Here is a 14,507-nt window from a genome sequence, read left to right on the forward strand (position 1 = left end):
AGCTGGACAGACTCGGCAGGCCCAAGCGTACTGTAAGGGTCTGCTGGGAACGTCTGGCCGAGTCTCCTGTCAGAGAGATCTTTAACTCCCACCTCCGGCAGAGCTTCGACTGGATCCCGAGGGAGGCTGGAGATATTGAGTCCGAGTGGACCATGTTCTCCACCGCCATTGTCGAAGCGGCCGCTCGGAGCTGTGGCCGTAAGGTCTCTGGTGCCTGTCAAGGCGGCAATCCCCGAACCCGGTGGTGGACACCGGAAGTAAGGGATGCCGTCAAGCTGAAGAAGGAGTCCTATCAGGCCTGGTTGGCTTGTGGGACTCCTAAGGCAGCTGAGGGGTACCGACAGGCCAAGCGGACTGCAGCCTGGGTTGTTGTGGAGGCAAAAACTCGGGCCTGGGAGGAGTTCGGTGAGGCCATGGAGAAGGACTATCGACTGGCCTCGAAGAGATTCTGGCAAACCGTCCGGCGCCTCAGGAGAGGGAAACAGTGCCCTACCAACGCTGTTTACAGTAGAGGTGGGCAGCTGTTGACCTCAACTGGGGATGTCGTCGGGCGGTGGAAGGAGTACTTCGAGGATCTCCTCAATCCCGCTGTCACGTCTTCCATTGAGGAAGCAGAGGATGAGGACTCAAAAGTGGACTCGTCCATCACCCAGGCTGAAGTCACTGAGGTGGTCAAGAAACTCCTCAGTGGCAAGGCACCGGGGGTGAATGAGATCCGCCCTGAGTACCTCAAGTCTCTGGATGTTGTGGGGCTGTCTTGGTTGACACGCCTGTGCAACATCGCGTGGCGGTCGGGGACAGTGCCTCTGGGATGGCAGACCAGGGTGGTGGTCCCTCTTTTTAAAAAGGGGGACCGGAGGGTGTGTTCCAACTATAGGTGGATCACACTTCTCAGCCTCCCCGGGAAAGTCTATGCCAGGGTTCTGGAGAGGAGAATACGGCCGATAGTAGAACCTCGGATTCAGGAGGAACAGTGTGGTTTTAGTCCGGGCCGTGGAACACTGGACCAGCTCTATACCCTCTACGGGGTGTTGGAGGGTTCATGGGAGTTTGCCCAACCAGTCCACATGTGTTTTGTGGATTTGGAGAAGGCATTCGACTATGTCCCTCGCGGCGTCCTGTGGAGGGTGCTTCGGGAATATGGGGTCCTGGGTCCTTTGCTAAGGGCTGTCAGGTCCCTATACGACCGAAGTAGGAGCTTGGTCCGCATTGCCGGCAGTAAGTCAGACTTGTTCCCAGTGCATGTTGGACTCCGGCAGGGCTGCCCTTTGTCACCGGTTCTGTTCATAATTTTTATGGACAGAATTTCTAGGCGCAGCCAGGGGCCGGAGGATGTCAGGTTTGGGGACCACACGATTTCTTCTTTGCTCTTTGCGGATGATGTTGTCGTGTTGGCCCCTTCAAACCAGGACCTTCAGCATGCACTGGGACGGTTTGCAGCCGAGTGTGAAGCGGTGGGGATGAGAATCAGTACCTCCAAATCGAGGCCATGGTCCTCAGTCGGAAAAGGGTGGCTTGCCCACTTCAGGTTGGTGAAGAGTGCTTGCCTCAAGTGGAGGAGTTTAAGTATCTAGGGGTCTTGTTCACGAGTGAGGGAAGGATGGAACGGGAGATTGACAGACGGATCGGTGCAGCTTCTGCAGTAATGCGGTCGATGTATCGGTCTGTCGTGGTGAAGAAAGATTTACCGGTCAATCTACGTTCCTACTTTCACCTATGGTCATGAGCTTTGGGTCATGACCGAAAGGACAAGATCCCGGATACAGGCGGCCGAAATGAGCTTTCTCCGCAGGGTGGCCGGGCGATCCCTTAGAGATAGGGTGAGAAGCTCGGTCACCCGGGAGGAGCTCGGAGTAGAGCCGCTGCTCCTCCACATCGAGAGGGGTCAGCTGAGGTGGCTTGGGCATCTGTTTCGGATGCCTCCGGAACGCCTTCCTGGGAAGGTTTTCCGGTCCCGTCTCACCGGGAGGAGACCCCGGGGAAGACCTAGGACACGCTGGAGGGACTATGTCTCCCGGCTGGCCTGGGAACGCCTCGGTGTCCCCCCGGAAGAGCTGGAGGAAGTGTCTGGGGAGAGGGAAGTCTGGGCATCTCTGCTTAGACTGCTGCCCCCGCGACCCGGCCCCGGATGAAGCGGAAGAAGATGAATGAATGAATGAAAAAAATTAACCTTTACACCACCACCACCAGCCTGCACAGTGGTAACAAGGCATGATGGATCCATGTTCTCATTCTGTTTACGCCAAATTCTGACTCTACCATCTGAACAGAAATCGAGAATCATCAGACCAGGCAACATTTTTCCTGTCCTCAACAATTTTGGTGAGCTTGTGCAAATTGTAGCCTCTTTTTCCTATTTGTAGTGGAGATGAGTGGTACCCGGTGGGGTCTTCTGCTGTTGTAGCCTATCCGCCTCAAGGTTGTACGTGTTGTGGCTTCACAAATGCTTTGCTGCATACCTCGGTTGTAACGAGTCAAAGTTGCTCTTCTATCAGCTTGAATCAGTCGGCCCATTCTCCTCTGACCTCTAGCATCAACAAGGCATTTTCGCCCACAGGACTGCCACATACTGGATGTTTTTCCCTTTTCACACAATTCTTTGTAAACCCTAGGAATGGTTGTGTGTGAAAATCCCAGTAACTGAGCAGATTGTGAAATACTCAGACCGGCCCGTCTGGCACCAACAACCATGCCACGCTCAAAATTGCTTAAATCACCTTTCTTTCCCATTCTGACATTGTTTGGAGTTCAGGAGATTGTCTTGACCAGGACCACACCCCTAAATGCATTGAAGCAACTGCCATGTGATTGGTTGATTAGATAATTGCATTAATGAGAAATTGAGCAGGTGTTCCTAATAATCCTTTAGGTGAGTGTATGTACTGTGTGAGAAACATAACCTGTAGCAAGTGGTTCCCAAACTTTGGTTTGGGCCCTCGTATGGGGTCCACTAAGAAAATCACAAACATAAATGGGATCTGAGCCTTTTCCTTAACCTTTGTAACTGTTGGTTATATTCCTTTGGAGAAGTTAGATAGTGACACTTATAATGACTATTTTTATTACGTTAGGTTTTGTTGTTATAATTGTTGTTTCTGTTCCTAAGTCTCATTTGTATCTATGTTGCAGTACCTTCCACATTCGGATCTGAAAGGGCTGCAAAGAACATTCCAGAATTTGGTGTCACAGCAGAGCTACTGACCTGACACCACCATTACATACCCTGACCACATCCTTACCACACCCTGACAGTACTGACTAAAGCTTTACCACATCCTGACCCTACCTCGAAAATACTGACCACAGTCTGACCACATCTTTTCCCCATCTCGGTTTTGGTCCATTACCCTGACTTTTCATCTTCTGTTCTGGTTTTGGTCCATTACCCTGACTTTTCACCTTCTGTTCTGTTTTTTCCACTGTTGGTTTTAAACAGTTTTGTGTGTTTTGTTTTCTGTCAAGTTAAATCTTTGTAGAATTGTTACTCCAACCAGTGAGGGGACAAAGATTAGTTTTTTCCTAATGTTTTCCAAAGTGAAAGAGAAACAGAATATTTGGGAGTAATAGCAGATCCAACACTATCAAACCCTTCCCCTGGCCTGGATCCACAATGGAACCCTCCAGAAACCTTAGAGAGAAGCAACACAATGAGGAATTGACAGAAAGACGCACAGACAGAGTGAAAGACAGACTGGCATGCAGAAAGACATAGAATGACATACAGGAAACATCGAAACAGACAGACAGAGAGAGAGAGACATGCAGGCAGACAGTTTTATACCAGCTATGCAGTATTTCCTATATGTAAGAACTGTATTACTGTATTTCTGTTTTATTGTACTGCTTTCCTTCAACTACTGAGGTCACTTCTAAGCTGTTTCCCAAATGATTCCTTATACCATAGATGTTACACTGCTTCTGACTTCTAATTGATTAATTGCCTTGGTGATTTTTATGTCCTGTTATCGCAATAGGAGGTGGAGCATGAAGACAATCATACTGTAGCTCAGAGTTTTCCAGCTGAAGGGCTCCTTTCATCTCTACTGCCTCTGTGTCTTTCTAACGAAACCATCCTCATCTTTATACAGTCTTAGTCTGATGAATACAAAGTTTCCTATATTTAAATATTCAACATGTTAACAACTGTCTCTTCAATCTTTGTTTAGTATTTAATGTACATTCTGGGAATTTGACTTGACTTTGAATAAACACATTTTCGGTAGCTGGTTGACTCAGTGGCGTTGCTGTTGTTAACAGGCTCACCAGGAACTTCAGGACTTGACTTGACTCCTCAGCTCCTCTGCCTCCAGTCACTATACACATTACAGTATATGCTTGGCTCTGCCATCCTAATGATTTCTGAAGCAGAACGAGATCATTAGGAACAGAGGTACCTGTACACAGTCCCATGACTGCACAACGAACACATTAACATTAGGAACAGAGCAACCTCAGCACAGACCCATGACTGCACTACAAACACACATTAACATTAGGAACAGAGCTACCTCAGCACAGTCCCATGACTGCACCACGAACACACATTAACATTAGGAACAGAGCTACCTCAGCACAGTCCCATGACTGCACCACGAACACACATTAACATACACACAAAGACACACATGACCTGCCTCCCCTAAAGGCATTAGTCCTGAGATAGACCTGCCTCTCCTAAAGGCATTAGTCCTGAGATAGACCTGCCTCTCCTAAAGGCATTAGCCCTGAGATAGACCTAAAGGGATTAGTCCTGAGATAGACCTGCCTCTCCTAAAGGCATTAGCCCTGAGATAGACCTAAAGGCATTAGCACTGAGATAGACCTGCCTCTCTTGATGAGGTAGTCAAGAGAAGCCCTGCCTCTCCTGATGATGTAGTCCAGAGGAGCCATAGCCCTGAAGTAGCCCTGCCTTTAGTTATAAGGTAGCCCTGCCTCTAGTTATAAAGTAGCTCAGATGTAGCCCTGCCTCTATTTATGAGGTAGCCCTGAGGTAGCGCTGCCTCTAGTTATAAAATAGCCCTGAGGTAGCCAGGCCTCTTCTTATTTATCGATAGTCTCAGATGCATTAATCTATAATAGCCAATGCATTGTATTAAATTCATTATAAAGACATTTGTGTAATATACACGAAAAACTGAATCTGTTGCTGAAAGAAATTATGAAGAAAGTTGTGTAATATACATAAAAACTAGATCCATATATGACATGAATCATTATAAAAATCGTGTCCTGCACACGAAATAAACTGTGTTTTGCATGTCACAATTTTCTAATATGAAACTTGTGTAGATGTCACAAAATCCTGTGATACTCTGTTTTCGATATTTAAACCAGGAGTCCCAGGATGTTTAAATTGTCAGTATTTGTATGTTTCAACAATATAACTTAAAAAAAATCTTCATTTATAGTTAAACGTTTTGTATTTTCCAAAAAATAGGTTGCGTGGTGGGTGTGCAGGCAAATAGAGATTCTGCAGATTTCACAGTTTGCATTCCCTACAGAACAAACAAATAACACACCCATAAGAGCCCTTGCTTGGGTCTGCCCACCTAATTCGCAGACTCCATTGGAGGCAACAGTGTGTTTGTTATGAAAAGCTTGGTCCTTCTAAAGCTGAATTTCCTGACTGCTAATTTATTACCTTGGACATGCAGTATTACTATGCAGTGAACCCAGCTGTCTTGTTGTTCTGAATACAAGCATCAGACTATTATAATATATAATAACATGGTCCTCTCCTTATTCTCTCTACCTTCTCTTTGTCCCTCTTCCATTTTCTGAAAAGCAATACATACGCTTCTGCAACACAATTTTATTATAATTTTATTATTGAATTAAAGGTTTTTAACATCACGAATAGTGTCCAGCACTAAAAGAAACTGCAGTGACATGTTGTTGTGTGTTGAGAAGACAGCAAACATACTTGTCCAAAGACAGCAACAATATATGACCTAAGACAGCAGACATACATGATCCAAAAGACAGCAGACATATATGATCCAAAGACCGCAGACATACATGTCCAAAGACAGCAGACATACATGATCCAAGGCAGCAGACAAAAATGTCCAAAGACAGCAGACATAAATGTCCAAAGAAAGCAGACATATATGTCCAAAGACAGCAGACATACATATCCAAAGACTGCAGACATAGACACTTCAAAGACAGCAGACATACATGATCCAAAGACAGCAGACATAAATGTCCAAAGACAGCAGACATACATCATCCAAAGACAGCAGATATACAGACATACAGCAGACATACATGTTCAAAGTTCTGGTAGAATGCCATCCTGCAAAAACAGACAACTCAAAAATTGTGTGAGTAGTGTATTGTGTTGGTTTGCTTCTGTTATTTCTTCTGTCTCTCTGGAAATAGCCATCTCCATTTGTCAGTCTGCAGGAAGAACATTATGCATTAGAAATCAGTCTTAATATGTTTTAATTCATATTAGATCAATCTGGATGAGTGGATGACTAACTAATATCTTAATCATGGAGGTGTTTACTGAGAGTACCTTTAACCCCCAGGAAGAGGCAGAGAGTTTGGATTTGAGTTCTTCCATAGACTCATAGGTGTGGTTGTTAAAGGATGGTCTAGCTGATCCTTTAATCCCCAGCTCTGGTATCTGTTCATGAGGTCTGGCTGATCGTTTCATCCCCAGCTCTGGTTTCAGTTCATGAGGTCTGGCTGATCCTTTCATCCCCTGCTCTGGTATCTGTTCATGAGGTCTGGCTGATCCTTTCATCCCCTGCTCTGGTATCTGTTCATGAGGTCTGGCTGATCCTTTCATCCCCTGCTCTGGTATCTGTTCATGAGGTCTGGCTGATCCTTTCATCCCCTGCTCTGGTATCTGTTCATAAGTGTTATCCAGAGGAATATGGAGGACATGCTCATGTGGGACCTCAGCATACAGACTGTCAGCTTCCTGTAGTGGTGATGTCATGAATGATGTCATGGGTCCTCCCCAGTCTGTGGGTCTACCTGCCAGGTGATATAATGAGGCAGAGCTGGGGTGGGGGCTGTCACGTAGATAGCCCAAACTGTGGCTGGAGGTCGAAGGTCTCCTGGACACAACCTTGTTGTATTTCTGGTCCAGCAGGGAGGTTCCGGATGGGCACTTCTGGTCTCGCAGTGTAGCGCTAGTGGCCCAGTCAGTGGTCTGTTTTGGGCAATTTGGGGAGCTATCATTCAGGTCCAGCAGAGGCAGAGATTTGCTCCTGCAGTCAAGCAGTTCAGAGTAGACTGTCCCTGGTTCTGGTGCTCTAGGTTTATCTCTTGATGTGTTTTCCCAATGAGGGGTCTGAGGTTGGTCCAAGTCCTTTCTTTCTGGGGCTCTGGGAAATCCCTGGTGATCCTGACTTTGGTGCCTCTCCAGCTGAGCATACAACACCCTGCCCTGGGTGCTGCCCTGCTGGTCGTCAAGGGAACTGCTCTTTAGAGGGCTGGCTCTTCTACGCGCGTTTGGCGCTTCCTGGTTCGGAGATAAGGAAGTCATGTGGTTAGTGATACTCTGATCAGTTTTGAATGTGAATTTGCCTGCAAGTAAACAAATAATTCATTTGACATCTAGGAATTCTATTTACAGCAAAAATCCAGACGTTTCAAGCTGTAGATTTTTCTCGTGTTGATAGACCATAAGACAATAATACTATAGCACTATAGATCCACAGCACTATAAGGTCATAGTTCCAAAGAACCATAGAAGTATAGGTCCATAAAACCTTAGGACCATTTAACAATAGGACAATATGACCAAAAACACATGGGACCAGAGGCAAGACAGCAAACACTGATCTGAAACCAGGCTAATTTATTCCCAGGAAAAAATCTTCTACCCATTTACCTTTGGCTTTGTGCTGTTCTTGGGAGGTAGGTCAGGTGGAGGTTTCTCCCAGTCCTGACCAAGGGGCCTCATTCTGGTCCTATGACCCTGCAGGTCCTGGTCACTGGGGCCCATCCTGGTCCTATGACCCTGCAGGTCCTGGTCACTGGGGCCCATCCTGGTCCTATGACCCTGCAGGTTCTGGTCACTGGGGCCCATCCTTGTCCTATCACCCTGCAGGTCCTGGTTGCTGGTGGTGGCCCTAATCCTAAGACCATGTTGGTTCTGATCACTGAGCTGGTCCCACTTGCTCCTTACGGCTCTGACACTGACCACAGGTTTCTCTTTAGGGTTGACCTTGACAATGTCATAGATGTTGTCGATGGAAGACTGAATAAGAAAGACCACATTAGTTTGACTGACAGGTACTGTCCAAACACCATTATAACTGATAGGTACTGTCCAAACACCATTATAACTGATAGGTACTGTCCAAACACCATTATAACTGAAAGGTACTGTCCAAACACAATTATAACTGATAGGTACTGTCCAAACACCATTATAACTGATAGGTACTGTCCAAACACCATTATAACTGATAGGTACTGTCCAAACACCATTACAACTGATAGGTACTGTCCAAACACCATTACAACTAATAGGTACTGTCCAAAAACAATTATACCTGATAGGTACTGTCCAAACACCATAATAACTGATAGGTACTGTCCAAACAGCATTATAACAGATAGGTATTGTCCAAACACCATTATAACTGATTACTACTGTCCAAACACCATTATAACTAATAGGTATTGTCCAAAAACAATTATACCTGATAGGTACTGTCCAAACACCATAATAACTGATAGGTACTGTCCAAACAGCATTATAACTGAATCATACTATCTAAACACAATTATAACTGATTCATACTGTCCAAACACCATTATAACTTAAACGTACTGTCATAACATTGAAATAGCTGATATGTACTGTTCAAACACCATTCAGCTTTACCTTCTCTAATGGTAACAATAACATAAAGAAAGTGTATGTTGGGGGCAGATCTGTTTGAGCTGTCTTGTCAAAACACATGGCAATGACAATAGTACTTTAGTTGGTAAGACACTGTAAACAGATTTGTTACTAGGTTAGAAAGACAATAAGAGCAGACTAGTTAGCAGGAACAGATCTCAGACCGGTTTGGAAGGACAACATCACTGTAGATGACAACACAGACAGTTCTAAGACCAGGCTGGAGGGAGTGTGTCTGTTCACCTCCAGGCAGGAGCAGGTCAGGTATTCTCCAAAGGGTTGGATGGGGCTGGTCCTGTAGTGCTCAATCAGGTCGGTCAGCGTGACATGCTCCTCTGTGTCTCCAGACACTATGAATTGGCCTGACTCAGCCTGATTGATTACAAAATGTCTGCATCTATCACGGCCTCTGGAAGAGAATGAAAACCCAGGTTAGTCCTTTGGGTGTATTTTACTTATATCCGTGGTTAAAAAAGAAGACAAACAATAGGTTTGACATCGGTTGAAGGGGCGTATATATGTTGAATTGCTTGTTATAGCTGTACCGTGTAGCCTGCATGGGAGGCTGTAGCCTGTTGACACGGTAACACATGTAAAGCTGTTGCCTGTTGACATAATACTGCATGTGGGGCTGTATCCTGTCGACATGGTAACGCATGTGAGGGTGTTACTGTGGTTCTCAAAATTTTTTGGGCCAGTCCCCCCCATCCATTTTCCCAGTTTCCCAGTGCAACAAACAGCAGCCAATCAGAAACAGCTAGCAATTTAACATTCAAATCTTGATTACACAACAGCCAATCAGAAATGCCAAACAATAATCATTCTTATGAATTGTTCTAATGAAAAACAAGCTGACACTTATTAAGAGGTAAAAGCAGAAGGATTAACTTTCAAAGAAAATATATAAAATACTTTTGTTAGTGAGAGCTCTGCATTGGTTGTATTGTAGTCATGTCAACAAAGCCACTTGTATTTAATTGTGTTTTAATGTGCATCTGGATGTTGGACGCTAAGTTGATTTCAGGGGAAGTCCGACAGCGGAATATCCCTCTTGTAAATGTGTAACCATTGCGATAACAAGGCATTCGCGGGGTATCCCTCCGAGAAATTAACGCTTTTAAGATAAATAAATTCCTCCACGGGTGATACCAAGACATTTACACATTAAACGCCATGTGGGTAAAATGTATTGACATAATACTACATGTGGGGCTGTATTCTGTTGACATGGTAAAGCATGGGAGGGTGTTACTGTGGTTCTCAACCTTTTTTTCTTGTAAACATATTTAATATAAGACCGGTATAGTAAAAATAGTTAATATAAGACTGGTGAAGTAAATATAGTTAATATAAGACCGGTATAGTAACAATAGTTAATGTAAGACCGATGTAGTAAAAATAGTTAATATAAGACTGGTGAAGTAAATATAGTTAATATAAGACCGGTATAGTAAAAATAGTTAATGTAAGACCGATGTAGTAAAAATAGTTAATATAAGACTGGTGAAGTAAATATAGTTAATATAAGACCGGTATAGTAACAATAGTTAATGTAAGACCAGTGTAGTAAAAATAGTTAATATAAGACTGGTGAAGTAAATATAGTTAATATAAGACCGGTATAGTAACAATAGTTAATGTAAGACCAGTGTAGTAAAAATAGTTGATACAAGATTCACTGTTGAATGGTGACTGACTGACCTGTATGAGAGGATGTATCCAATTGCTTTGTCACTGAGCCGGATCAGGAAACAGCCTAATTCCTTGTCTTTCAGAGTCTCTTCAGCATCTCTGCAAAATCATTAAAGAATTTATAAGTAACCCAAAAAACCATAGGAAGAGAGCAACTAGCACAACACAAATATAATTACTAACACAATGACATTTTTTTTTATCATTGACACAATTACTAAAATATCACTCATATAATGACTTACAGATCACTAACACAATGACTCACAAATCATTAACACAATGATGAAAATATCACTAACACAACGACTACAAAGTACTAACATCATTACTGACATATCACTAACACAATGATTAACATATCCCAGAAACAATTACTAACAAATGACTGACATAAAGACACATTTGATACAAACACAACCACAAATAAATCACTGACACAAGGACTTAAAAATCACTAACACAACAACTAATAAATCACCAACACAACAACTAATACATCACTAACACAATAACTAATAAATGACTAACACAACAACTAATAAATCACTAACACAACAACTAATAAATCACTAACACAATAACTAATAAATCACTAACACAACAACTAATAAATCACTAACACAACCACTAATAAATCACTAACACAACAACAAATAACTCTTTAACACAACAACTAATAAATCACAAACACAACAACTAATAAATCACTAACACAACAACTAATAAATCACTAACACAACAACTAATAAATCACTAACACAATAACTAATAAATCACTAACACAACAGCAAACAAATCACTAACACAACAACTAATAAATCACTAACACAACGGCAAACAAATCACAATCACAATTACTAACAAAGGACTACTAAAATTATATTCAGCAGATCGCAAACAAATCATATTTAAAATTTAAAAAATTGAAGAAAACTAAAATGTTGATCACACTTTTGATTATGAGATAGAAATGATTTTCTGTCAATTGTGATGTGTAGTATACAGTTAGAGTTTTGTAACTCTTACTAATTTTGAAACTCGTCTTACATTGTTTGGTCTTGTACTACCTGACTGTTAAAATGACGGAACTGACAGAATTGATAATGTATGTTTGATGATTAAATGAATGTACTCATTGTATTTCACCAAAAACCTAAATCAATGATCTTCTGGTGAAAGTTGTTTAAAAATCAAATGGAAGCAAAATCTGTTGTTTTGAATGCAAGATTTAATGATTTATGAGTATGATCTATTTGGAGTCTTGTACTAAGGGTTTTGAAACACTGTTGATAATAATTCCAAAACTACTGAAAAAACTGTAAAACATAAGTCACCCAACATTGAATATTGTCGAAGTCATTATCAGTTGAGAAATGTATCTATTTATATATCAGATTCTTCATACCATAAACAAGCATGTTGATGTCAATACCTTCTCGATATGAAGCCGAGGAACCAGGAAGGAAAATTTCCTTCATGGAGGATCAGAGGAGCTTGAGTCTCTCTGAACCACTTCAGTGCCATCTCCCTCAGTCTGTCCCCTATTCCCTGGGTCTGGGCTGGCTCCCTCAATCTGTCCCCTGTCACCTGGGTCTGGGCTGGCTCCCTCAATCTGTCGTCTGTCCCCTGGTCCGACTGGGGTTTGACGGCTGGCAGCCTCTGGTCCATCCTGACCCGGTCCTGAACACACACCCAGAAAGACAGCGGTCAGTGCACGGCTAAACACATGAGATCAAATCCAAATATCAAGAAACAATCCATTAATGTTAACCTGATCTGTAAAATGTAGATCAGCAGGATCAACTAACAGTTCTAGTCACAGTGTAACAGCAAATAGTCCAAGCTGCATGTTGACAGAATAGAGGACTGATTTGCGTATTTGACTTTAGACATCTCCCCTAACGCCAGGCTAGATAAATGTGTCCGTTGTTCCTGGTACTCCAGGGCTCTGAAACCAAAGCCCTCTTTAGAATTCTGGCGAGGACCAAGCTTCCTGTTTAGGTTTTTAGACACCTGTTTACACAGACTCTGAACAGCATTTCTGTGGATAGTCAAGGGAGCTGCTGGTCACAGCAACATGAACATTTGCATATTGTAGTCTGATAGCTTTGTATTCTGACTGCAGACAAATGCCCTGGCCATGTACCTTGAGGCGAAACAAAAGACAGTTCCTGAAGCGATGAGTGCGTTTAATGTGGATTGTAGACCTAGTCCCTGATGCCAAGCAGCAATTTGTTCTGGGGTGTCTGGAGCTCCATGAGCTGGCTGTACAAAGGAACAACAGTCATTCATAGGACCACTGAATCACAAGATGATATTACCAACTGAGTCATAACAAATATATTTAAAAAAATAATAATTGGATAAGATAACATATTAATGTATAGAGCAGCTGAACACTGTGAAAAGTCCCTAGAGACATACCCGACTCAGCAGCAGCCCTGTCTGGTTGGTGTTGACCCAATCCCGTCATCTCAGACCAAAATATTCCTGCTGTCTTCTCTACTAATCTACAGGAGTAGACGTTTGATATACACATGATGACATTTACATTACAGATTCACTGTATCCTTCATGGGGCTGGAAAGTGAGGGTGTCGTTGTGCAATGGTAGAAACTACTGTACCGTTGAGGAGTTTCCTGAACATGAGTGGAAAGTCTGCCTGCAGAGACTGTGGTTAAATGTGGTTGGGCGCATGCATCTTTTCTCTCTGTCTCTTTTCTGTGTCTGTATCTCTGTGTGTGTGTGTGTGTGTGTGTGTCTGTATGTGTTTGTCTCTGTGTGCGTCTGTGTGTGTGGGAATGTGTATGTGTTTGTCTTTATGTATGTGTGTGTCTGTATGTGTTTGTCTGTATGTGTTTGTCTGTCTGTGCATGTCTCGGTGTGTGTGTGTGTGTGTATGTCTATGTGTGTGTGTGTGTATGTGTCTGTATGTGTGTGTTTGTGTGTGTTTGTCTGTCTGTGCATGTCTGTGTGTGTGTGTGCCTATGTGTCTGTATGTACTTGTCTCGGTAGATCTGCTGTCATTGGTCTGTAGGAGGACCATCCACCTGGTCTGTCAATGGTCTGTAGGAGGACCATCCACCTGGTCTGTCAGTGGTCTGTAGGTGGAACATCCACCTGGTCTGTCAATGGTCTGTAGGAGGACCATCCACCTGGTCTGTCAATGGTCTGTAGGAGGACCATCCACCTGGTCTGTCAGTGGTCTGTAGGTGGAAAATCCACCTGGTCTGTCAGTGGTCTGTAGGTGGACCACTTCATTAACCAACATAGCTCAGGAACCCACTCCATTAATCAAAATAGCCTGGGGACCCACTTCATTAACCAACATAACTCAGGAACCCACTCCATTAACCAACATAGCCTGGAACCGATAAATAGACTGTTGCTCCTGAAATAGAGTGTTGATTCACATTGTCATTTCTAGTTCCAATCAATCAGTTGTACTTATCACTTTGCTCTGTGATGAAGAACATGGTCTGAGAATGATTCTGTTCCTCCTGCTCTGTGAGTAGCACATCTGTTCTCTGGTTTGTAGTAGTTCTAAGAGCAGCCTATTCCGATTATATGTAAGGGTTAAAGTCAGATACAGGGGTAGGGTTATGGTTAAGGTCAGGGGTCACATTAGAGTTAGGGTTCAGGGTAGGTTTAATGTAAGGGCAATGGTTAAGGTCAGGAATAGTGTGAAGGTTAGGTTTAGGGTCAGCCCCATTAGACTGCATGAGTCATTGTTCATACAAGTAGGATCCAGTTTTACTCCTCCATGTTTCAGGTGACTTCCTACTATCTCTCCAGCTGAATCATCATGTTCTGTGTGAATCAGAGACTGTAGTGTATCCTGGGCCAGTAGAATATACAGTAGGGTGGGTTAGATTTAACAGTGGTAGGTTGTAAAACAGTAGCAACGCCAATGATGAATTTCCACAGATGATTGGAAGTA

At 43.2% G+C, this 14,507-nt stretch overlaps 2 protein-coding genes across 8 annotated transcripts in view; one reads left to right on the top strand and one right to left on the bottom strand.

Moving 5' to 3' along the window:
- The window catches only part of cib2 (calcium and integrin binding family member 2), a 19,268-nt gene extending 15,054 nt beyond the window's left edge, over nt 1–4,214 (top strand). For all 5 annotated transcript variants that reach the window (XM_020040626.2, XM_010867385.3, XM_020040625.2 and 2 more), the window contains exon 6: nt 3,130–4,214. In XM_020040626.2, coding sequence (XP_019896185.1) covers nt 3,130–3,151 — 22 coding nt within the window. In that variant the 3' untranslated portion in view covers nt 3,152–4,214. The remainder of the gene's footprint in view (nt 1–3,129) is intronic.
- Nucleotides 4,215–5,859: 1,645 nt separating this feature from the next.
- On the bottom strand, nt 5,860–13,165 carry LOC106023806. Of its 3 annotated transcripts, XM_029115237.2 has the most exons (8): nt 12,992–13,165; nt 12,714–12,832; nt 12,000–12,247; nt 10,574–10,663; nt 9,116–9,281; nt 7,853–8,221; nt 6,524–7,480; nt 5,860–6,402 (listed from the first exon to the last, which is right to left on the bottom strand). In XM_029115237.2, the coding sequence occupies exons 1-8, from the start codon at nt 13,104–13,106 to the stop codon at nt 6,358–6,360; spliced, it is 2,109 nt and encodes a 702-aa protein (XP_028971070.2). In that variant the 5' UTR covers nt 13,107–13,165; the 3' UTR covers nt 5,860–6,357. The 3 variants fall into 3 exon arrangements, with proteins under 3 accessions (XP_028971070.2, XP_028971072.2, XP_028971071.2); XM_029115239.2 differs by lacking the exons at nt 12,714–12,832; nt 12,992–13,165 and adding an exon at nt 12,376–12,497; XM_029115238.2 differs by lacking the exons at nt 12,714–12,832; nt 12,992–13,165 and adding an exon at nt 12,339–12,497.
- Between the last annotated feature and the right edge of the window lie 1,342 nt (nt 13,166–14,507).

This window comes from Esox lucius, chromosome 19 (assembly GCF_011004845.1).
Source record: "Esox lucius isolate fEsoLuc1 chromosome 19, fEsoLuc1.pri, whole genome shotgun sequence".
Lineage (NCBI taxonomy): Eukaryota > Metazoa > Chordata > Actinopteri > Esociformes > Esocidae > Esox > Esox lucius.